The following is a 25,562-nucleotide window of genomic DNA, read 5'->3' on the forward strand; positions in this document are numbered from 1 at the left end:
ACAAAGCAGACAAACAGTTAGGCAGCATTTGCTCTCATAATGGCTTCATTACCGCACTTTATGAGCCAATTATCAGATTTTACATAAATATTGTTCTGACCACAAAGACTTTGCGCAAGTTATTAGAATAGTTTGCAGTCATTGATGTTATGTATAGCATTGCTCTTCTGTGTTTGGGTAGTATGATTATCATAAAACCCAATGAGGCTGCATTTTTCTCTCTGCTTGTTAAACTCCATGCACCAACTTGCTGAATATCCTTATAACATAGTTTCATCATTCCACAGGAAGACACAACACAAGCCACTTTTCAACTGCACGAAGTTAGAACACCTGATTTTGCTAACTTTTTCAAGAATTACAGGAACTTTATTCACCAGAGGATAACTACTTGAACTATTTTGATGGGAAAAAGGGATAATAGATATTGTTTAAGCCTTGATAACAAGTATTGCATAGGGTCGTAGGGTAAATATGCTTGCCCTGCTTGCTGTTTAACAAGTTACTTTGGGCTGATCATGTTGTAGCAGACTGGAGAGCAGTGTGCCTGTCACATAACTTTATGGCCTAAGATTAGTCCAAAAGCTCAAGTAACCTCTAGAAGGCCCGGGGCATTTCAGAAACAAGCGGCTATTTACAGTCGCCTCATTGTCAATCATGGTTTGTAAACTGAAAGGGAAAGAGAAATTGAATAATCATTCAAGTAATTGAAATGATAGAATTGTCACTTTTGCTATTTCTTTCAGTCTTTGTTGGTGTATATTTGGAAGACATAACTTTTGATTCATTGTCTCTGAGGACAGAGGTGTGTTAGGGCCATGACATAAAGCTAAACCTAAAGACTTGGTGCCAGCTAAGGCCAACTGATCCACTGATGTTTTAAGATGAAGTTGCACACTTGAACACTCTGCAAATGCTGAAGCTGATGGTAAGCTCACTGCTGACTGCACGGTTAAGGTGCTGTCACATTACGTTTATGCTCTGGGAATAGTCACTCCGTCTCCAATTCACTTGTATTGAAGCCTGAACAATGGACAAATTCAAGCATGCATTTCTTATTTTGGTTCCATTTTCAGCCGCCTGTGACGGACTTACAAGTTTGTTCAACTTTGTTCAACTCTTCTAGTGTGTTTTATCACCATGTTTGATATCACACTTCCAGACTACAAACTAGTGTCATTTCAATTCACCAGAGGCGTGACATCACATTCTTTCTCTGGAACAATTACGGGGCAATTTTGTTGAAAGGAAACATATTGTCACTGTACGTTTTTAGAATCCAAATAAACCTTAGTCAAAGACACCGCTTATTCATCACCATGAATCTCTTTAGTCTCATTAAAGTACCAGTGTGTAGGCTCCAGAGGTATCTATAGATTTCATTGCAGATTACAGCCAAGGAATGCAGGTTGTCCAAAAGATGAATGGGACACAGAGACGTTATGTTAGTGCATTGAGAAGCAGCTGACTTCCTTCCATTTTCTCTCCCACATGTTACAAATGCCAATGTCTCCTGCCTTACAACAACTCTGAAGGGACACTACTTTTTGTGCTCTGGTGGGGCGCCTGTTAAATCACAATGTTGCGATGGTAAAAGGCTGATCACTGTCAGCCATCAGCAGGAGACTATGGCATCGTCCATCAGCCATCCATTTCTACCAATAGATCCTCTAAAATCCTTTTAAATTAACAAAGTTGTAAGTTTTGCCATTTTTGTGTTTCTGAATGTACAACGAAGGACAAAGAAAAGATGAGGAAAAACTGCACTGAGTGGGTAAAATTTTCATAGGCTGTATGTTCAGTCAGACGGTTCTTTTTTACTCTCTTTCAACATGATCAGTTGGCTGGACAGCTGCCGATAAGGCGCCAACTTGCTCCAATTGTGCTGAACATACTGTAAAAACTATGGGGTGTTGGTCAGCCACAAACGCTCAATGGCTTCCAACCGGCCTGGTGTGTCAGGGCCCTTAGTCTGCTCTGATAGACGTTCTGGCGCTGTAATCCTCCTCAAACAATGGTGGATGTGAGAATAGAAGAGAGGTTAAGCCCTGGTGATTCTGTTACCGTGTGTTCCAACATATAAATGTGCACAGGGAAGGTTGTCTATTGCCTCTCCCTCAATCCCCAGATTTACACACATTCAGCACTGATTGTCAGCTTTTTTCTCCTGCATATTAATTATCTGTGAAATTGAGCATAAACGTCATTTAGAGCCTCTCAGCTCCCTGCTGTTGTACTACTTGTCGCGCCTACGCACCCCTTTCCCTTCACACCTCTGAGAGTAGTGCCTTGTTGTGCAGAAAAGTTCAGTTGAAAAAGATCGACGTCCTCCTGCTTCCTCTCTTTGTAGCTCTATGTGAAGACACCTTCATAGACTTAAAAGTCTATCCCTCTTGACACTTGGTCAAGTGATTCCTTGTTTGAGTGCATGTGTCACACATGCTAACATTGAAGTACTCTGTGGTCCTCTCCTGAAATATCCTCAGCTTCTTTGCTGACATAGAGAGAGCTGCTGACATTCCTGAACACCTGGGTTCATGGAAGAGTCAGAAAAGGTTAGCGTGTGACATATCCTTGTTTAACACTTATAGTGGTCTGTTTATTTGTAGTTTGCTGACAGTTTTCATGGGGTTAAGTTAACTGGGCCCAGTGATGATGTAGGCAACTAAGTTGGGAGGACCAGAGGGGGGTCAGAGAATGACCACAATGAGGAAGTTCCCTGGACACGGTTACTGCGTCAGACAACTGCTGGTACACATTCCACCGTCGAGGGGTCATGAGAGCAGATTCCACAGTGCCTGTCTGAGGGGGGAGAGGCTGAGTTGGTCCATCCTTTTGCAGGCCCTGACAGCAGCTGCTCCGCTCTGGCTTGGGAGCAACAGTGACCTCACACCCCAGAGATATTTTAAAGGGTGCCAGTCAGCAGGGAGATGAGTTGTGAGTAGGTAGGTGCAGAGGCTCAGCGAGCGCAGTATCGATACGTCCGTGCCAGGAAGATATAACATTTGTTAAGGAAACGTTATCTGAGTGCGACAATAGTCGGCCAGTGTTCCAGTCTCCTTCTGGGATATGATCCAGTAGACAGCCTTTTTTGCAATGCTGCGGCATTGCCCCATTCCCCGTTTCTCGTCGTCTGGTGCTCGAAGAAAGATGCCAAATGTTGTCTGTGGGAAAGAGAAGACTTTGCGTGTCCCGCTGGAGAGTCAGCCACTCGATGTGGCAGACCCCAAGAAAGTTGCCAAGGAACCGTTACCCCCTCAGAAAGTGCTCAAGATATTTAGCATCAACATCATTGCTCAGAATTTGCCCTTCTGTCGCAGACGGGTGAGTATTTTATGCAAAATGTTTTGGGTGTTGTTGAGCCACACAACCCAAAAATGTCAAAGGTCATCCTACACTGTCACCCACTTTCTCCCATGTTGTTGTTACATTCTGGAACAGCTGGTTTATCAGAATGTCAAATGACTATTGAAGCTAACTTCTTAAATTTTGATGAATTAATACATCACTTAACATAAAGTAACCCCACTCTTAGAAGCATAACTTCCTTTCATGACACGTTTGAACTGAAAACCTTGTAGACTTTTCATATTGCTTGAGTTGTATTGGTAAGAATGTCGGGATAGGTGTGATTATGTAAGTCCTTTTGTCACATTTACCTTTGTTTTTTCCATACGCTCTTGCTGTCGATACAAAGTTCGCTTTCCGCGGCTCCACCCATGGCGGACGACGGACACTGACATATAACCTTAAAAAGGCCGTCACCAATGGGCCTATTTTTAGTTTTAGTTTTTTTTTTGGATGTAGATGCATTAATTATTCAACTACTGTTTATAGAATAACTATCACAAAACTGTTTTGGTTTATTATAGTTTATTACACATGGTGTTATAGGGTTTTGTACATAAACTTTATATTAACTGTTAATACAAATGAACAAATTAGCCTACAGTATATCCATCAGCGATATACAGAGTATGATGAGTGATTATTGAGCCTAAGTCAATTGTTCATGCCTCATATAACGAATGTCTAGTTTATTTTATTGATTGATAAACATTTTAGCATTAGAATTTCTCTAATGTGTCTTTATACTGAAGCTGTTCCAAAACATCAGCAATCCACTCTCGCTATGACAGTAATTTCTTCCTCTTTGGCAGCCATTTGCGTCGCCTGATAAGAGCTGTGACAGTTGCACTACTTGCATTAAAAGTCTCCTTTGACCTCCCTGCTGAATTAATTCAGCATTATATGCAGTGTGACTGGTAAATTAATTAAAAAGAACATGTCAAGTAAGATGCTTATGAAGTGAACCCGCGGCTGTTTTTGAAAGACTGAAACCCTCTAGATGAGTAGATCTCGATCATCTCTCAAAGTTCTGTCTCTGACAGTCAAATATCAAGAGATTAAAGCCAGTAACAACACGTTCACAAAGTAGTTCAGACTTGACCTTTTTAACTGATGAAAAATCTTGCAAAACTGAAATTAAACAGGTTGTCCAATAAAATCACAAATACCAGATTTATACAAATCCTATATTTATGCTCTCATTTGAGAATTATTATATTATTACCTGTAGCGCATTTGTTACGCCGTAGTTTCTGCAAATCATAGATGATTATAAAAAAATTTTCACACACATAAAATCCATATAGTCGATATTAACTGATGTTGATTTTAGCTGTGATTCATTAGAATATAATTTAAAGGTGAGAACAAAGTTTTTTTTAGCTGTCCTACACTATATTAATCAATTTAACAGTACATGTGATTGGAAATCCAGGACAGCTCGATGAGATGCAACATTATATGGCTGTTTCCATTTAAAGATCCCACTTGGTTTACTCAGTGTTGAGATACTCATTCGACCTTTCTATTGCAAGCTCAGGGGTTTTAGCTATGTTTCTAGCCCCCCCAGCTATTAGTAACGATTGTATTCTTGTACATAGAATCAAAATACCTCATACATTTTGCTAGTCACAAGTTATTTTGAATAAGTTTGAATATTAAGCTGCGAACATCTTGGTAAAGGGACACCATCTGTTGTTGTACGGCTGCATTAGGAATATATTACAGCGGTGATGGCAGCGATTCCTTCATGTCACCAGAGATGTAGAGATGGCAAGTTCAAAATATCAACCTTTTAATTTGACAGAAAAAAATGGAGATAGTTGAGCTAGTTTGGAGCCACGTAGAGAAACACCGGGGAAGGACCGAAATAGAAAAGTAGAAGTCACAGTGACTGGGGAGTGTCGGCTTGTCCTTTTTCATTTCTTGGTTTTCTCTCACATGAAAGGTAGCTAACAAAGGGTCTATTATGGTGATTTCTTTTTAATTAGGGATGTTTATGCAGGAGTTTAAACTGTAGTTTCAAAGGATAAGCTGAGACGGACCGCAGCAGGAGGTTTCTTTAGTTCACCTAGCCACAGGGTTAAAACGTATCCAATCAGATCTTTGTTGCAAGGCGAGGCTGCACTGATTGTAAAATAACAAAAAGGGAGACAAACGAGTGAGACGTGTTACACCTCCGCTGACAATAAGATGTTATGCATCATCCCTAATTACATCTTTTCATAAAGCCCCTATAATTTTATATGATGCAGTTAGAGCTGTATCTTTTTTATAGTCAAAGCTTCTATTGAGGTTTTCTGAATGGAGCTTTCATTGTCTGCCATCATATTTTCTGACCTCATCACCCTAAAACAAATCCTTTTTCAAAGTCTCAATTCAAATACAGCGATTCAACAGGCGAATACATTTCCATTTAAATTTTTATTTTTGTAAATCAACTTTCTTAAAAACATTTAACTGAATATAACTTGTGTGTTTCTGATCTAAGTAACTTACGACAATAGTGTTCGAGCAAGAAACAAATCGATAAATGGAATTCATGGTGCTCTTACATTCCTGCTGGATGGCTCCCTTAATACAGCTGTGCTTATTTTTGACCTTAGTTAAATATTCTGCTTCAATCAATATTTGTAGTGTTAAAACATTGTGAATTTTTGAAATGATTTGAAATTTTTGGACTTTACAAGGCTCCCGAGTAATGGAAAATGTTTGGATCACACACGTTGGAAACAATATTACGCTGCCACCACTGGAATCTAATTCTACAAATTGTATAATATAAAATAACATTAGTGAAGCCTAGCTGGCCACGTTACAGAAATAGCGTTTTAAGAACGGCTCGGGATGCACATAAAAACGGCTGTGCAGAATGTTGATTGAGAATTCGAAGGTCAACATTATGACCTAACCTTCAAAGCTTCTGTGCAGCACGGCCCTACTTGCAGTCACACCTTTACTCTGCGCTTGATGTGAAAAAAAAACCTGAACTTAAAATGAGTCTCGTACATGGCTTTAGCCTCTTGGCCACGTTTATTGGTGAGAGGTACAGATGGTAACTGAGGCACTGACTCATTTTTCATAAACCTAATTAAATCTTTGATTATGCGTTCTGCTCCTGTTAAGGTTAACATACTTGACAAATAGTGTTCTTGGGAGCAGTTGTAAGGAGATGGTTTCATCTTCTGTCTTCTGAAAATTGGTTTGACTGTTAAACAAGGGGCAAAGCACAGTTGGGATTATGTTAGTCCTTGAGTTATGGTGTTAAACTCTGCCATCTGTATGACAGTGGCACCACCACATGAAAGGTCTTATTCTGTTTGCATGGAAAGACGAAGACATCTGTGTTTGTGCTCGGGAAAACTTTTCCTTTTGAATATTTGCTTTAATTATATAAAAAGGCAACTAAAGAAACTCAAGACTGAAGAAAAGGAACTTGAGCTCTAAGGTTGTTTGACAAGTACGTTTTGCTGGATGAGCTAAATGGAAGGTCCCGCAATGCCAGTTCATGGGTTTGTAGGTCCATGCTGAGCAGGAAGCAACGTGGGCTCTGCTGTGCATGTGGCAGCTGTCTCCAGTGAATGGCATAGCTGGGATTTCCCAGGGTCTCTGCGGCATGGTACAACTTAAGTTGCCTGAAACTATCTCTTCAGAAGGAACAAACCATAATGTAAACACAAAATTATGTTGGTCAAGAACTGTTTTGCTTTATCATTTCCTCATTTTTACTTTTATTCCAAACACTCTGATTCCAATTTGAATAGTATTTGGAGGCGAACATGGGAGCTTTCTACGAGGCGGTGTTGCCTCTTGTATCTATAACGTTTCTTGACAAACTTGAACTTAAACTCTACAACTTCTCATACTGTACTGATAAAAATAGTCCTGTCTTCACTTTCCAATTAAAACGTGCCCCAGAGAAGCTACTGTATTTCCGGGAGCCAGATTGGGCATCCAGCTGCTACAGGAGATAGCAGATCAAGATATAGAACATTAACAGCAGGAAACTTTAGTTGCGGTATTGCTTTTCTCGCCGACCACACCCTGCTCTGCAGGCCTGTTGAGTAAGGCGATCTGGACTTGCCCATAGGAGCTATGTCTGTATCAACAGCTATCAGCAAGATGCATTTGCTGTTTGAGCAGGTGTTGCGGGTGTGTTGCAGCTCTCTTTAGCGAGTTTGACAAGCGCCTGAGAGTTTCCTGTTTTTATGTCTATCAATGCGTTGATTAGAGCCACACATACTTTTTTTTTTGGTTTATGATTGATTAACTTAATTAGTTTAAGACTTTGCACTGTAGTTAAACTGGTGGCCCTGAGACACGCAGTCCACCAAGGGACTCTCTTTGCATGTTGCTACCGTTATTATTTTATTTTATTAGTGTGTTTGACAGGGACTCTACATGTAGGCATCGTTGCATCTAAATAAAAATAAAAACGCAAACCACCCGATGTATATAGGGATCATATCCATGACTAATTCACTCCTTGTCCTCGACAGTAAGGAATAAACTGCATAATACAACAATCACACTTATCAACATGTATACAGTCATAAAAACAAAAACAGCCCCAGACAAGCAGCCACATCACAAACTATGATTGTTGAAATTGTAGAGTGTGGTTTTGTCTTAATATTGAAAGCTCTGACATCTACTGTTTCTACTGGTTGATTCAGGCACAATCCAATTTTTAAAAGTACATTTTCATCAGTTAACTAATTTTCATGCATTTCTTTTTAGTTAATCATGAATCATGACATAACAGAATGACACATATATTGATACATCAAGAGGGCATCTTTCACTGTTTGAATATCTGTTTTTTTACCATCTATTTTTGAGAACATATGCCCGGATACACGGAGGACATTCGTATTCACTTTCAATTCGAGTTGTGTGGCCCCGTCCGTTACGTGACAAACAGGGTGACATGATACAGCTCCTGATCCTGCTACTACCAAGTCAGATGATCTTACAGCGGCTCAAGTGTTATTTGTCTTTACTGTTCATATTTCAAAACCAACTGTTTTGCATCACAGAAACCTTGAATTCACCTCAACTTAATTCAGTGTAGTTAATTTTAGCATCACTGTCATTGCCCTGTCTATGCGGCCCTTTCGCTTTTGCCTCACTTTTAGTTGTCCTGCAAAAATGCAACCTGTCATCAATATTTTGTGATCATGTGTGCCTATTTGTAAACATTGCAATTTGAGTTGCAGTTAAAATTGAACAGCTTGTCAAACTAAATAACAAGTGTTACCTCATCAGTAAAGTGAATATGCCAAAAAAACATGTTCATAAACAACACAAATTTCAGATATTGTGGACAAAAGGAAACTCCTGTGTTTTAGATTTTTTTTAAAAAAAGGCCACGGCACGAAAAGCAGGAAAACTACAGCTGTGTAAGCCATCTAGCACTTAAATATAACACTGAAAGTCTCTTAACAACATCAGCAATGCAAATTTCTATGTGCACTTTATTAAGCACTTCATTATTCGTGGAGTACATTTATTTGGCGACGTAAATGCTGCTTCTCCTACCTGACTTTGTTCAGCAGCAGTCGGCGTTTCACTTCAGATAAACTTGCTGCCCTCGAGGAGCAGCTGCCTTTTTCTGATGTCGGTCTCTGTAGATAACTGTTGTAGCTCCGCTGACAGTATCGCGCTGCTTCACACACACCATCACTCATGCCTTTTAGCCATTTATCTCCTGTTTTTAGATAACGTCGAATATTGTGTCTGACACGAGAAGAGGCTTAATTAATTAATCTCTTGAAGTTTTTCTTCCTCCATTACTGATGCAATGCGCTGTAACACACTGCAGGGATGCTAAAGTCAGTTTCCCAAATTAGTTTGTTACTTTTAAAGTGTTTGACAGTTTGTATCGTTTCATTGTGTATAATAGGAATTCCAGAGTTAATGTACTAATTATATATTATTGCATTATCCCTGAAAACCTACAAAATCAGACTGCAGTGGTAAGAAAGCCACGTGGAAGACAAACAAAATAATCTCAAATAAGAACTTTTAAATTAAAACTTCAGTGCAAAAATAGAATTGCTAACATAACAGACAAGCCTACAACACTAAGGGCAGCTAGTCAGTCATGGGTTCCAGCTAGAGGGCCAGCCTGGTGAGAAATAACACTGGAAAATTGCAATTAAAATTTAAAAACAGTCAGAGCAGTTCCTATCATATTCATCAAATGTATAATTCTAGTAAAAATGCCAGCCATTCTCAAGTTGCCGTCTCTCAGTTTTAATGATTTGAATTTTATTTGTTTTATGTGACATTAAACTTCTTTAAAGTTTCGACAAAAAAATTGAGGACATCACGTTGTTCTTTTAGGAAACTGTATTTATGAGAAGGCTGTGCAATAGGACAACACTCTTATATCCTAATTTAGATAATTTCATAACCTAAAAAACATTACCTATTGTAATATATGGAAAAGCCCTAACTAAGACGTTTCAAATTGTATATAGTCCTCAATAAATTAAAGGAACTAACTCATGTTTGACAGTTTTTCTCCTTTTATTTAGAACCTCTCTAAAAGTTTTGAAAAAGTTTTTAAGTGGGAGACCCTTCACCTCGACAAAAGTAGCACCTCTTTTAGGTACAAGCTCCTCGTTTTGGTATGGCTGATTGGAGTCCTTTTCTTGTTTGCTCAGAATCACGTTCGCTCTCCTAAGTGTTTGTTAGTTTTGCCTTCATACAAATTTGCTGCCTGTGATTTGCAACATAAATGGTAGACATGTCTCCATCATCATAGGATATATATCCCCATATTGCACGGCCTTAACTATGATTAATGGTGTATTTTCTTCACATGTAATTAATTGTTTGCAGCCCTCATTTTGTAACTGATGATACGTGATAGTTGGAGCAGTTGCAGCGGTATGTTCATGTTTTAAGTCAATTTGTCGCCTTTGCTCGCAACGAAGATTGATCCAGTGATATCGCTCTGGTGCTTTTGACCACATTTGTTAAACAGACTGCTTGTCTGCATGAGTCAATGATTGAAAGACGGCTGATTTCGTCCACCGGACTTCAAGCCCTTCTCTCTGTCCTGAAGTAAGGACCACACTACACTGCAGGAGGTTGGATTCCATTGCCCTTGGGCTCCAAATAACACAGAGGGGAGGAAGGCATCTGCCATTGGCTATTCTGAGAAGCGGTTCCATTCCAGGGAGCACACAGATCCAGTCAGCAAGCTTCACAGCACTCAGATCGGCCAAAGAGTTCTGTTTACCCCTGATTTCAGTGCAGGCTCATAACTATGGCACCCAAATCTTCTCTCCTTTGATTGAAATCTATTGAACTGGGGCCTTTTCATTATGTGTTCAAAAATATATGCGATAACCTTCTTGTATTGCTTTCCATAATCATTAATAACCGCGCAGTCTTTGCATTTTGACATCGCATGTGATCGGTGAACTTAAACCTGATCTAAATACCGCTTGAGTTCAAGCTCCGGGTGCGTAGTGTTTGTGCTTTACATACTAGATAGCGATGTGCTTCCACCTGCCACAGAGCTGCCTGAAGGCACTGACATTTCCCACACTGTTAGATACTGCATGAGCTGAGAAAAGATTCTCTTCCTTCAGGGGAGTGTCACAGCTCCTAAACATTGTCTTTTAAAAGGAGTTGTGAAGCAAAATGAAACCACTTAAACATGTTATCTTTCAACCATACAAACACTTACATTGCTCATCCAGTTAAATTATTGACTTTGGTTGTGCTGCATGGCACACACATTCTGCTACATAAATCAACACGGTTGGAAACCTTAAATAGACCTGAAACTCCATCAACCATCTGAATAATGTTGTCTTGAGGTTCAGCTAAACCTTTTGATTGTTACATGTCTCTAATCTGCACTTTGTTCTTCCAAAAATTAAGCACTTCTCTGTGAGCAACCCTCCCATGACAGTGAGTTAAACTGCTGGACACAAGATGCAACCTTTACTTCGCTGTTATGTCCATTCTCAGTGTACGTGCACTCCCAAGGCTTCAAGTTGCTTAATACTGGACCAGGATTAGCTTCCAAACTATTTGTGATGTCATAAATCATGCTCATATTAAAACCAGGTTTTCAATGATCAGAAAAAGTCTGCACTTCCAGCGATAAAAGGGAACACCGCCTTCTAGTGTCAAACTTTGCACACATGTCGTACACATTTTTAACCGGAGGAGAGCTTTAACATTTGAAATAGGTCTCATAAAATATCTTTAAAGGTCATTCATTTTGTTTGCATTCATTGCTCTTAAATCCATGTACATGTGGGTGATTTAAGATGCGAAAGGACCGACAAACACTCCATATCGATCCGTCGTCTTTTTATGTCAACATCAATTTAACGTTCATGTCCTTCTGTGTAATTTCGTCTAAGCAATCAGCCGATCCAGCCGACACATGGCTGTGATTTTGACTGAAGAAATGTGATCTGTGAATCACAGTGTCTGGTCCTTTTTACCCCATCTTGGTATCAGCATTTCTCAGCTCTGACCTTCAGTCAGCCGCCCATGTGCCTTTCACAGTGTCCTGCTCGCAGTAATCTGGTCATCAGCGAAGACAGCCTGTGAATGGATAGCTGACTGGCTGTAACTGATGCGGCCGTCTGCATAGTTTGTCTAATCTGTGTATGAACCCTGCTGTCTGAGTCACAGTGTGTGGTCGCCACTGCTTTTGATGAGCTCTTCTGATGCACTGCAGTGCTTTCTGGACACTCGCTGTAGTTCGTGACTTCCCTCACATCACAGCAACAATAACGTTATCTAATGTCAATTTGTAAAGTTGTTTACTTTATTTTTGTTATGTAGTGTAGCAATTATTGTTACACGAATGCTGTTTAACAGAGTTTGAAAACTAGATGTCCTTTGCATTCTTTGTGAGGCCTTGTAACCCAGCTTACCTTATCAACATGTTTTTTTAATATAATAAGAAGGAAATTGTCTCTAAAAACCACAAACGGGGACGATGTCAAGTTTCTGTGATAAACACTCAAAGTCGTGTCTGTTCTGTTATCTTTACACAGTTTAAACAGCCTTCACACCTGACACTCTTAATACTGACTTCTTCAAACAACAGCAAAACCTTGAGCCTGCCTCCTTACAATTCAACTCCAGTCGATGGAGGCTTCAAGTGCCTTTTTATTATTTTAATGGTAGGAAGACAAGGTTTTGTAGGTGAGTGTATGCATGGGCATACCTTAGCTGGTGTCATAGAGGTCTGTTGCTCTGGGGTTAAGCAGAAATTCAAATACTTGCTCAGCAACAAGAGGATTACACCCTCCGTAGCATGGCCTCTAACAGAGCAAGACGAACTGAAAAGAGAGGGATAGAAAAGAGGGAAATTTCTTCTGGTTCCTGTGTTAAAGTTATTTTCTTATTTTTTTTATTTATATGTTATAATCAAAGGCAACAGGACGAAGAGGTAAATGCTGGTTGCAAATGTCAAGTGTGTGTGTATTGAAAATGATTTATTTTTGTGTGCCACAATGTTAGTTTTTCTTCAGGTGTCTTGATTTGACTTGTGGTCCACATTCATTCATGCCTGAAGGACATGTTCTCCAAAGGCCCAAAGAACTATGAAAAACAATTGTGTTCTACGAAATATACTCCGGGGCCAAACTGTTAAATTGTGATATAAAATATCAACGCCAGTGAAAATATTTACAGCTTAAACCTTTAAAGAGCTAAGTAAACATCCATTATTTCAGCTTTTTGAGAATACATTTTTTTTTAAACTGATTTTTTCAATGTTTGTCTTAAAAATAAAGCTGAAACAACAAATGTATTGACCAGTTAGCCAATTGTAATGCTCGATTAACTCCTAATACTCTCATTCCATCTTCTCTAATTTTATTATTTTCTGGTTTCCTTAGTCTTCTACAATTGTGAATTAAATATTTGTTTTAGCTTTGTGCGGTTGATCGAACAAATCCAGACTTGTAACCAGTTTAGTAAAAGTTTTAACAGACATTCAGAGATGGGCACAAATGCATCAAAACGTATGTTGCTACAAATAACAAATACTTATATACTTAAATATTATATGTATCAATATAGAATACAAAATACTGGTTTGACAATATGTATTCAATTTTAAAAAGATAGATATGTTAATGAGTTAGCTCCACAATAAGAATAAGTCATAGAAGTCATTATTTATTTGGTTTATCATTCAACTTCACTTTATCTGTTATTTTAACTCCTAATGTAGCCTACTTGGATTTTGCATTGAACATAGATACCTGTCGTAAGCACTGACATGATCTAATAGACAATCGTCCAACAAATGTCATAGTGTTGTTGATTAACCAATAATTGATTGACCCGCCAAATATCAATTAAAGAAATTGCTTAGAATTTGCATGTCTACCTCAACAGTGGCGTTATGTAAATCTCATAGTAAAGATGTTGCATCTGACGACCACTATTGTGCCGTAAGAGCAACAGAATTACTGTGAAGAAATTACTTTTGTGCACAAAAAGTGAACATAATATCCCCGTCAGATCTCAGATGTGTACAATAATACTCCTGTGCTCACCAGTGACCAAGTGACCATATTTGGTCCGTATGAGATACTTTACCTGATTAATCATTGATTAGCAGCATGTACAGTGTAAGAGATGATGGATGGCTGCCAGGTTGTGGCCGTGACATCCATATTTATAATTTGTGCGGCTTATAAATGACCTTGGCTCTGGTTTACTGTACCTCCCAGGTCTGACATGTAAGGCCGTGTACAGACCGAAAATAGCACTCTGTCAAAAAACCACAAGAGGCTGCGTTGCTACAGGTACCGGTGAGAAAATGAAACATGACCCTGGTGGTTTAGTTTGAGGGGTACATCCATGACTTTGAAGGCTTATCACATGCCAAAACCTTGCACAGGGGTTTATAATATAGGGGGGGGGGAGAATTTTACAAGTCTGAAAAGTTAGCATAGCGACATTCATTTGATCCTCGGTCATGGCGTTCTCAAGGTAAATGGAAGAATTAACACGGTCGAATAATAAACCAGGACTGTAGGCTCTCGCATATAGTATTTGACAGTATTTGCCTGACAATGTGGCATGCATTGTTACTTGTTTTTGCTAGGTAACACACAGGGCTCATTGAAATGTATGAGGATTCTGCGTTTCGCTTTCTGCAGTTGTCAATCTGAATGCAACCAAACACATTAACCCCAGATAACCCTTACTTTTCCTTTGTACTGTCTGCCCACGCAGCAAGAAAAGCTCGGAAACCGTTACTTAGGCGTGCTATTCAATTGAATCAGCCTTCCTTCTGACTTTCTGCATTTTGATTATTCAAATCATCAAGGCATTGTTGCTATGAGGAGGTGGATGGATACATTGCTCCCATTAATGTAAATTCGGTGACTCAGATGACTATTGGTAGAGCCTTGACCATCTCCCTTCGGTCTTTCTTGGCCGGAATGTTGTGTGATAATCTCCTCAAACAACACATCAAAATGCGGCGAAAGGACACATCAACTCATCCTAGGATCTGAGAGAATGGATACGTTAACTGGGCTTTTTGTCAAGATATGACCAGAATTTTAGTTTAAAACATCCCAATGCTGATGATGTCCATTTACTGAGTTGCAGAGATGTCCACTGGAGTTAGAATGCTAACCAGCTATCCTTCTTAGTTTCAGCTCGGGGGATGTAAAAGCAACAAGTGGCTACTTTGTTTAAGAAAGGACATATTTTTACACACATTTCCTCTGAATTCAAGTATCTTAAGCTTAACTGACTTGTTTAATCACACAAATTAAATCAATCAAAACTCGACACAATCAAAAATAATACTCACTCAAACATTCTTGGTTTGTCTTTCCACAATTTACTCAGGGCCACTTAGCTCTGCAGTATGGTCAGCAGCAGTAAGTGGTTATGTTGCCCCCTGTAGTTTTGAAGCTACCTTCTAATTTTGGCGTTTTCTAAATTACACCTTTAAGAATATTGTTTGAATGACTGGCATCACGCTTCACACTCTCTTATATCAGTTGCCTGGTGCAGTAGCTGTATAGGTTAAAGTTTTGTTATGTGTGAGAATATTATCTCCGTCAGTGACTGGCGAGAATAATGTGCAATCCTTTCAGGCTATACAGAAATGTCTTTCTAGTCTTTCAAGGACGAACCTCTCCTTTGTGCTATTAACAGTACAATGGAGTGAAAATTATAGCTCCCTCTCACTTGCCCTCCGAGGGCATAAAAAAGCGGGAGGATGGCGGCATGCCTGGCAGAATATTGACTCACTCCTCATAAAACCTCAACTCTTGCTATGCCTAACATTATATCAATTTCGGCGTTCTCTCTTCCTACTTTTGCAGTCTTTTCTTTCACCCGTTCATTCATTAAATTTTTCCCTCCGTCAGGAAGGATGACTCCGCTCTTATCTCTGAGGAGCAGAATCAACACCCTCCCTCCTCACACTGGATGGGCCGCTTATTGTCCCGCCTAAATTGAGTCATTCTGTCTCAGAGCAGACGACTCCGTCTGACTGAGCATTTCTCCAACAGACGATGAGTGATTCTGAAACTTTTAACTCCCCAAAAAGGTGCCATTGTAAAAGTGTGGATTACTTACTTGTGAACAAATCTGTTTAAGTTTTATAAGAGTGCCAGACAACTTCAAAAATATAGTGAACCAAAAATACATCTCCATGACCACCGAATAGTCCAACCTGTTGTTTGTCATGTTTTACTACAGCTTCAGATTTTCATTTATTTTGTTAATTATCAAGATTATATTTTGTGTTAATCTAACCAAAGATAATCAGTTTATTTGGGTGCATTCAGACCTTTCTTTTTTTCCCTCGTTTGACTGGGCACTTTGTCTTTTCTCCAAAGTCTATGAAACAGGAAAGGAAATACCACAGTTTCACTTCTACTCAGTTGAAATGCATTTTGATATCCACTTCTCAGAAAATATAAAAGTATTACAAAATGAACATTAGACAGCCTGGTCCATGCAGTAATTCAAATTAGTAAAGTGAAGCCAAAAAGATTCTGTGTCGACATGTATAAAAGATGAGGCAAAGATAGGTAATGTCCAAATGTTCGACAGTGTTTCAGAAACAGACTACTTATTTACACATCCTGTTGAAACACTCTCACTGGACATTTTAACTGTGTAATTAATTACCATTAATGAGCTCATGCTGTGCAGCCACAGAATTTTAGTGGCTCAGTAATTAAAAAGTAGATTTCTGTGAAGCGGGACAATAAATTCACTTAAATGTTTATTCATATAGCGCCAAATCAATACATAACCCTGTTCTCCGAGCCATCTTTTATATAGAGCAGGTCCAGATCTTACTGTGCAGTGTCTGCACGTTCTCCCCGTGTTTGCGTGGGTTTTCTCCAGGTACTCCGGTTTCCCCCACTATCAAAGCATGAACAATAGGTTAATTCTCCTGTCAGTGCCCTAGAAGGCACTGGCTCAGATCTGGAGATGGTCCCCGGGCATAACCGTTGCCCACTGCTCCCTCTGGATGGGTTAAATGCAGAGTGCCAGTTTCACTATGTTGTACGTTGTATGATATGTGAACAAATGAAGATTCCTCCTTCTTCTTCCTTATAATATTATGTAAAAAGACCCAACAAATACCCACCATGAGCAAAACACTCAGCGACAGTAGTGAAAACAAACTCCCTTTGAAATGTGGTAATGCTAAGCAAGTTGGGATGAATGAATCCATAACTGATAAACAAATTAATTGACTTGCATTTAAGTAGGTCTTTTCTAGTTCACCGACTACTCAAAGCGCTTCACGACACTTGTCACATTCACACACCCACATTCATGCAGTGTTTGGTAGGGGCTGCCATGCGAGGTGCCCGACCTGCTCATCAGGAGCAATGCAGCGACCCAAATTATTTCTATGCTTGGCCTGAGGGTACAGGGATTTCTTTTCTTTTTGGTTTAATTATAATTTTTTGGGCCTTTTTATGAGTTTTATTTGACACGACAGCTTAGAGAGATGACAGGAAACGGGATGAGAAAGGGGGGGGGATGACATGTGGCGGGGGGATGACAGAGGTCAGATGGTCAGGGTCAAACCATGGGCTGCTGCTTCGAGAACACAGTCTCTGTACATGTGGCTCATGCCCTACCAGCCGAGCTACCAACTTCCTGATTAGTGGACGACCCGGTCTGCCTCTTGAGCCACAGCCACCTCAGATATAACCTTCAAAGTCTCCATCTCACTCTGATTGGAGGAAAAAAAAACAAACTTGAAAAGGCAAGTATTGAGAGGTGCCTTTTGTGAAAATGTTTGGAATGATTGCGGCAATTTTAGCTCATTTTCAGTATGTTTCAACATTTTGGTTTGAGGGTTTCATATGCGTAAAATGAATAAAAGAGGGTGAAAAATAAGTAAAGAAATATGTGAAAGCAAAGTAAAAAAACAAGTGCCGTTTCATCTGTGACTTGGCGCCTCGGTCTCCTCGCAAGTTGTAGACCTTTTGTGTTTTGTGCGTGGGAGTTGTAGTTTTCACATTTTGCTTTCAGACTAGCAACCACACACTATTACTCCTCTCTTCTGTTTCAGTTCAGGTTTGTTTGTTTCTTTCGCGACAAACGCAGAAATTGCTTTTACTTTTGAGCCGTTTGTGCAGGAAAAGGCTTGGTGTTGAAACTAAAGAACCAGAATCAATTTCTATGAACCAAAAGAGAATTGCTTCATCACCTACACAACATTACATCAGACATCCACCACAAACACCCTCATTACAGAGCCACTCTTGTAGTACTTGCAAGTCACCTTTACGGAAGGTCAAACAGTTCTTTTTACCATGAAAACATTTGAGTAGCCTGAAAACTATTTTCTTTTATCCCATACCTCATCATGATTTTATCTGCATTATTCTTTCATTGATTTAAGTTCTTACACCAGCATGTCAAAACAAGTGAAAAGTGCTCATCACACTGACACAGAACCCAGTGTGACGTCTTCACATTGCTTCTTTTGTTCGACCCACAGCCCAAAACCCAGACTCTCCATTCACTATAATAACTGAGAAATAAGAGCAGCAAGTCCTTACTTTTAAGAACCTGGAACCAACAAATGTTTGTCATTTCTGCCTGAAACACTCACTTAAACATTTAATCGATTATCAAAATAGGTGCCAGCTAATTTTCCTTTGATACAGCACACTAATCAGCAAATTGCTTAATAGACCAATTGCTGCAGCTCTAGTGATCTAACAAGGTACATCAGAAACATGTTGACCCACTCAGATGTTAACTGCCGTTAAAACATTGCCGTCCAAATCCTTTTGATCACACCTACCTAACAATATTGATTAACAGTAATATAACTATTAAAGGGACACTTCTCCCAAATCACTCAAAAAAACGTTTTTATCACTGGAGCCCTTGTAGTATGTAGCAATACAGATAGTTTTGGATTAAGTTCCTCATATTTTGTCACAGGGATCTCTGAAACTTCCCCTCAAGCAATGAGTCGAATTGATTTCTTCCTGTGCTGCTCCAAAATCTGAAAAATGACATCTGGAAAGCGCCACGAGCAATATCCTTGTTACTAAGAATAGTCGGTATATTGAGAGCTTACATGGGGATTATTTCTTCTGTACCAAGAACTGTTAATTACAAGGTTTTTTAGCAGTTTCTTTTTTTTTGTTAGACTTTATCTATCCACCCTTCCATTTTCTAAACTTCTAGTTCCATTCAGCGTTTCCCAGCTCTCATCAGGAGACGGGGGTAAACCCAGGACAGGACGCCCATTCACCACAGGGCTCATGTTGGAATTAATAAATGATAAAATCATGCTGCTTTAGTAGAAATTAATCATAGCATTTCACTGCATAGTGAACTTGCTCATATTGCACTTATTTCCCCTTGCATTTTAGCTTAAGAAAGTGCATTTCACTAACGAATACTTGTTTTTCTTTTTCCTCTCCTATGTCCTGCTCCCCCTGTAATGGAATGGTGTGAACACACAGGTAAGAAAAAACGTATATTTTGAATGTATAGGTTTGATCTGTTGCATGTCTTTAGTTTTGTCATATCATTTTTAGCAGGAAAAACAGCTGAATGTGATTCCACTGCACATGACACTTGTGCTCTAAAGTGTTACGCCTGCAACAACTCAAAGTGCTGTTTTGGTACCTCTAGGGGGCAGCATGAACTCAAAGTTAAATGAGGCAGGAGAAAAGCTCAGTGTCACCCAGGACCTTGACCATGTCAATATACAGCAAAGGCTCGTTTGTGCATTATGGCTATGTCTGTGGTCGTACCCTGTGTTTTTAATTTCTCAGACTTCGACAGTGGTTTTGATGTGGACATGCTGTGGTCTGATTGTAATCCTTCTTGTTGTTGGGTGCAGTTGTTTTAGTATCAGCAGTTGCCGTGTTTTGTCAGATCTTGGGCGATGCTCATTCACGTCGTTTCTGCCTGAGGACCGTAACACTCTCACTGTTCTCCATCCCCATTTCTACCTTTTTGCAGCACATTTATATTTATAAGCAGTTCACGTGTCCCTCAGAAACACATCTGCTGCCTTTCAAGCACCAACTCTCCACTCTTCACTCATTTTCCACATGCAGACACTCCCGGCTAAGAGCTTCATTAAATGTTCAGGTTGTTATGACGACTACGAGTGCAGCACTCAATACTACATTAAGAGTCTGGAGAAGCTCTTAGACTGTTGCACATCTCCACAGGTTTAATGCAACGGTGATTATACAGTAAATCCTTGGGAAACAATTTCAAAGGAGGTCTGTGCTAAAATGTCAATAGCTTTGGTTAAAGTTTTGTTTTGAGGAGCAACTTATATTTGAAGGGGCGATCTAAGAAATAAAATGCCAGCTGACTATGCTAAATTTATATTGTTGGGTTGTCTATTAAGATTCTTTTGATGAGTTTGAAATACTCAAGTGTTGCCTCAAAATATCAGGTAAACTGGTCCATGCAAGCACACAGGTACTGCTGACTGTCAGGCTTTACTTTTATTGGTTTACAATGAGAACCTGGTATCGCCAAAGCAGTTCATTTCCGATTCACAAGATTTTCGCTTTCCAGTTCAATATCGCTTCAGTTGGGGATATTTAAGATACACTGCAAATTTTGCTCAGAAAAGAGCTTGAAACTAATGTTGTGATTAGTACAAGGAACTGTGTTTCAATTTTAGCATCGCATTTATTATAATTGCTGTAGTGACAGAACAAGACAGCAATGACAGATGTGGGCTTATGTGTTTCTGCAATGGAAAATAAGAAAACAACAGGAACTTTCTTGTATTAAACAACCTTCATGAATATTTGAGAATAGATTTCTGAGTTTTACAAGTTGCACTCGAATGCACCATGGAGTCCCTCCTCAACAGACACAGCAGTGAAGATAAATGCTGCATGTCCGTAAAGGCCATCAAAACTTGGTAGTGACTCAGCATAGTTTTCGATTACAAGACTGTTTTGGTACAACTATTTATCCCTCAGTGTGGCGGCCCTCTGAGATTAACTTGCCAAACAGGAAATCTACCTGTTTTTAATCCTTGGTAGATGTCAATATCCGACCGGCATACATGGATCAAGGTATTTGTTTAAAGATCATCCAGGGATTTTATGAATCGATCTCAGATCATTCACTTGAAGGGTGATTTTTAATTGCAAAATTGATTCTTTTAAACCCGGCCCTAGTTTTCCATGGTATTGTATGATGTTCCCTTATTGTTTGGCCTTTAGTTTCTTTGTTGGGGTCCAGAAGTGGAATTGTAGAGCTTCATCGGCCTTGGCTGTGCTAGAGTTTGATGGGGCTCCAAGTGACCAGAGTGTAGCTACCAGTATCCCAACTGAGCTCGGCATGAGGTGGAGCAGGGATAATTGAGGAGCTGGGAGAAGCATCGCTGCACCCTGACTTTTCTTTGGTAGTGTGGGGTCAAAAGCTGAATCTGTTTCTCTAGTGCCTCTGACTCACTGTAGGCTATCTTTGCTGAAGAAGAGGCTGTCTTTAGGTCACAGGTCCACTCTATTGCAAGTCCAGTCTCCTACACAGTAGTAGTCAGGTTAAAAGGGCATCTTGTTTTATACTTCACATCAACTTCAAGGAACACTAACTATGTTGTTGCTTATTTTCTCAGATCAAACTGAATCTTTTTTGCAAAGCCAATTGTTTTGCCAATGTTAAGGCTTGTCTGTATACAAATGTGCTTATTTTCTGCTTATAAACAGACATGATTAGTTAGCGCTCCGATGTGTTGACAGGTAGAGTGTGGCTAATTTGTCTTTTGATAGGGATGATTTAGCTGTCCATGTTTCAGCATCTTATTCACAGCACATTTGTGCTTATTCATATAGAAAACCAAGGAATCAATCATGTTTCCTTTTTATTTCTAAAATGAAAAGTCATAGTATGGAACTCAGGAACAAAATCAGAAGCAAAGTAGGTATTAAAACTAAGTGAAAAAGAATCATAACTGGTCTGCTCATAATTTTATGTTAAAACGAAGAGTTATAAGCTTCAATTATGTCCTCTCTGTGAATTAAGAGGTCATCTAAAACTTCAGGAAACGGTATGCCTTGAATTGTACCTTGTTTATCTTTTGACAAAACCATAACCGCCAACCACATGACCCCAGACATATGGTGCATTTAGCCTCTACATATTCAAGTATGCCTAAAGTTTAGGGCCGGGCAGAATATCAATATGATATCATTATTGTGATATGAGACTATATTGCCATAGATTAGATATTGGATTTTTCCTGCAGCTTTGTGGAAGCACTGACATTTTATCGGCTGAGGTGTCAACAAGCATAAAAAAAATGTTGCCAGGCAGCACATCTGCACTCATGTTGAGGTCTCATCAGACTATACACAGAAAACAAAAACCAGAACTGTCCCTGTTGATCTGTCTCCTAGTGTCCAGTAGCAGTAAAGTAGCTCCTTTCTCTGCTCGACAGTAATTATCCCCATATGTATTCTAACTACTCAGACAACTTTGACCTCAAGTTGAATAAAAGCATTGTCCATGTAGCGAGAAGTAAGAATCTCATTTCGGCATCTCATATTGATTCTTGTATTCAGCCAAATGCCTGCGTGCATGTGTCAAAGTATGCACACTTTATCTCGCCGTGAAGGGAAATTATTTTGCTGCCGGGGGGATAATAATGGAGGAGTACCACTTGGAACGAGGTGTGTGTGTGTGTTAAAGCAGTACTTCACACACTCCAGTGTTTTCCAGAGTGTTATCACCATCTCGGAGTTCTCCAACATTAAACAGGAGGGTGGCATCAAGTGCAAGACCAGACAAAATATGTCACCAGTTAATTTTTCTTAGTGTTCTGCCAAGATTCAAACTGTGAGACGTATCTTTGAATTTTAAGGCCAAGTTCATTGTATTTAAGTATGCCAGTAGCACACACAGAGCTTAGATGTTAGACCTTTTTTGTATATTTCACTTTCCAGCAAAAACAGCAAATACTCCTCACTTTCAGATTCTCGGTTTTGATGATTTTCTGCATTTCTTTGCTGTTTATTCTAATCTATATAATTAAATGACATTTGTTTGGGCTGGAGAGAATTCTGATTGCCTCATTTCACAGATTTCTTACATTTTATCAAACAACTGGATAATGCATCCAGATATCCAGTTGTTGTCCTGGTTTGAATATGAAGGGAGTTGAGTTTGAGTAAAGATTCATCTATGACAAAAGTGATTAATGCTCAGGATTGGTGTTTTTTGCATTTCTCTTAAACTATAGATAATGCTTTTTTTTGTGAAAACAAAGCATACCATTGCCATCCCTAGATTTTCAAATTAAGGAGAAACAAATTATACAAGATCCCAACTTGTGCCTCTGCTGCATTTTCTCCCAGTCCCCCAACAGTTAGGTTTGTTTGTTTTGCATGGCCAAGAATTGAATATTTACCCTGATGCATTTCCCTGCAGAATTTGGATTTTGATTAGCAATTCATGGCCTCCTTAAGGCAGTGTAACAAAGCAATCAATATCCTTTCCTCAGATGAGGATAGGGGGGGATCGTTGTAGGGATTCATTTACTAACACAAAATGGAAAGTCAATGATGGGCTCCTCACATACATGCACACACACACACACACACACACACACACACACACACACATACACACAAACACACACAAAGATGCATACATGTGTTTACTGGCCACTGTAATAGGTACACCTTGGTAGTATTGAGTTGGACCCTCTTTTGCCTTCAGAACCGTCTTAATACTTCAAGGCATTGATTCATCAAGGTGCTGGTAGCACTCCTCAGAGATTGTGGTTCATATTGATAGCAGATGCTGCAAATTTGTCAGCTGCACATCCACGATGAGAATCTCTTGTTTCACCACATCCCAAAGGTCCATTTTTGCATTGCAATAAGGTGACAGTTGAAGCCATTTGAGTCCAGTGACCTCATTGTTCAAGATAGGGACGTATGCAATCAGTCAAGTACTTTATGAAACGGTGTTACCCCTGCGAGCTGGTGTCAGAAATACCAGTCAGTTAAACTTCTTGTTTTCCGTAATTGCTATGCTTTCACCTAACGACAATGTCTTTATTGATGGGTTGTTATGTTGAATATTGTTGTAAATGTTATTTGTTAACTTTGTTTCAGTGAGTAGTTGTCAAGTTTTGTTGGATAAGATGCAATTTTCACAATGCACACGAACATCTAACACATGACTATTTGCTGACTGCTGCTAGCTATGGCTTCCTTTAGCAAGGAAGCATAGTTAATTGTGCAGCTAGTGGTCATATTAGTCAACTCTGCCTGTACCCCAAGCTTGGAGCACTGGGGTTGATGTTGTTTTGTGTCAGACTATAACCCTACACAGTGGCTAGGGGCTAGCTGGTTAGCATGTAATGCAGATATGTCTGTCGTAATGTAAAAAACAGTATTTCTTTGCATTCTCTAAAAAAAATTGTTACATATAGCACCTTTAAACTTCAGGGAAAATAGCTGTTGGGAGAACATCCCTAGCGCAAGTATGATAGATGTTAATACTGTAACTACTAGACAGGATGGAACCATGTTTTTTGACCTTTCTATCAAATTGTTGCAGCATGAATCGGGATTCATCAAGCCAGGCAATGTTTACAAATCTTCTGTTGTCCAGTTTTGGTGATCCCGTGCCAATTGTTGAAGTTTTCTGTTCTTAGATCACAGGAGTGGCACCTGGTGTTGTCTTCTGCTGTAGCCCATATTCTTCAAGGTCTGATGTGGTGAAAAGAGAACTGAAGCTTGATGGATAGTTTCTCTTTTTTGGACCACTCGCTGTAAACTCTAGAGATTGTTTTGCATGAAAATCCCAGTAGATGAGCTGTTTTTGAAGTAATCAACCTAGCCCATCTGGCACCGACAACCATTCCAAATTAAAAGTCCCTTACATCACCTTCGTCTACATTTTGATGCTTGGTTTAAACTTCAGAAAATGTCTTGACCATGCCCTCAAGCCCAAATGCATTGCTGCCACGTGAATGGCTGATTAGATATTTGGACCATCTGGATGTTCTGTGCTTTGTCTTTATCTCGGCTGCAGCGTGTCAGTGGCTTGTTTTATTACTGTGATGGATGACAATGAAAGGGATTCCATGGCTACATTAGATTTTCCAGCTACGTCTCCTGACTGGGCAGCAACATCCACAGCCTTTCATTTAAACAGAGCTCTGATGTAATTAGTACAGCCTCATTACTCTGCTTGTTACCCCTCCCACTTGTTTCCCACTAGTCCAGTGGAAAAACACAAGACTTTGAGTTTAGCCAAATTAAAGTTACCCCTGAATTACACTAAAGTTAACTTTCCGAGGCAGGCATTTCCCACTTGATGTTTTTTCCTACTGAAATGTTGTCCATACTTATTTGCTGACTCGTTTCTCGCTAATGGAATACACTGTAACAAATGTAATGAGGCATTACTCCTGTTAGTATACATCCAGTGTAGCCCTTAGACATTTCAGGCATATTGGTACTTTTAAGGGTCTTTTTCCTCAAGTATTTATTATTTTTTATAAAATCAAATATTTCGGAAAAGAAAACCAGTTACCTTCAGTGGATCTGTCAATTCCAATAACACCACTGGAAGTCTGTCTATAGGTCTTGGGGATTAAGCAGTACTACTCATGCTGCACAAGTGAAAAAAATTGTAGAAAAGATTTTTGTGCCTCCAGAAACGAGATAAGTCTCAGATATGACCAGTATTCGATTTTT

General features: G+C 39.5%; 1 protein-coding gene across 4 annotated transcripts in view; it reads left to right on the forward strand.

Annotated features, from left to right (window-relative positions):
• Positions 1-25,562, forward strand: part of fbxw7 (F-box and WD repeat domain containing 7) — a 128,628-nt gene that overhangs the window by 52,156 nt on the left and 50,910 nt on the right. Inside the window, exon 1 of one of the 4 annotated variants that reach the window (XM_030420206.1) lies at positions 2,955-3,324. The exons of the other annotated variants lie outside the window; for them this stretch is intronic. Within the exon in view, the coding sequence (XP_030276066.1) occupies positions 3,097-3,324 (228 nt within the window). The 5' untranslated portion in view covers positions 2,955-3,096. Of the gene's footprint in view, positions 1-2,954; positions 3,325-25,562 lie in introns of those variants that run through there. 4 annotated transcript variants of the gene reach the window in all.

The sequence above is a fragment of the Sparus aurata genome, chromosome 1 (genome assembly GCF_900880675.1).
Source record: "Sparus aurata chromosome 1, fSpaAur1.1, whole genome shotgun sequence".
Lineage (NCBI taxonomy): Eukaryota > Metazoa > Chordata > Actinopteri > Spariformes > Sparidae > Sparus > Sparus aurata.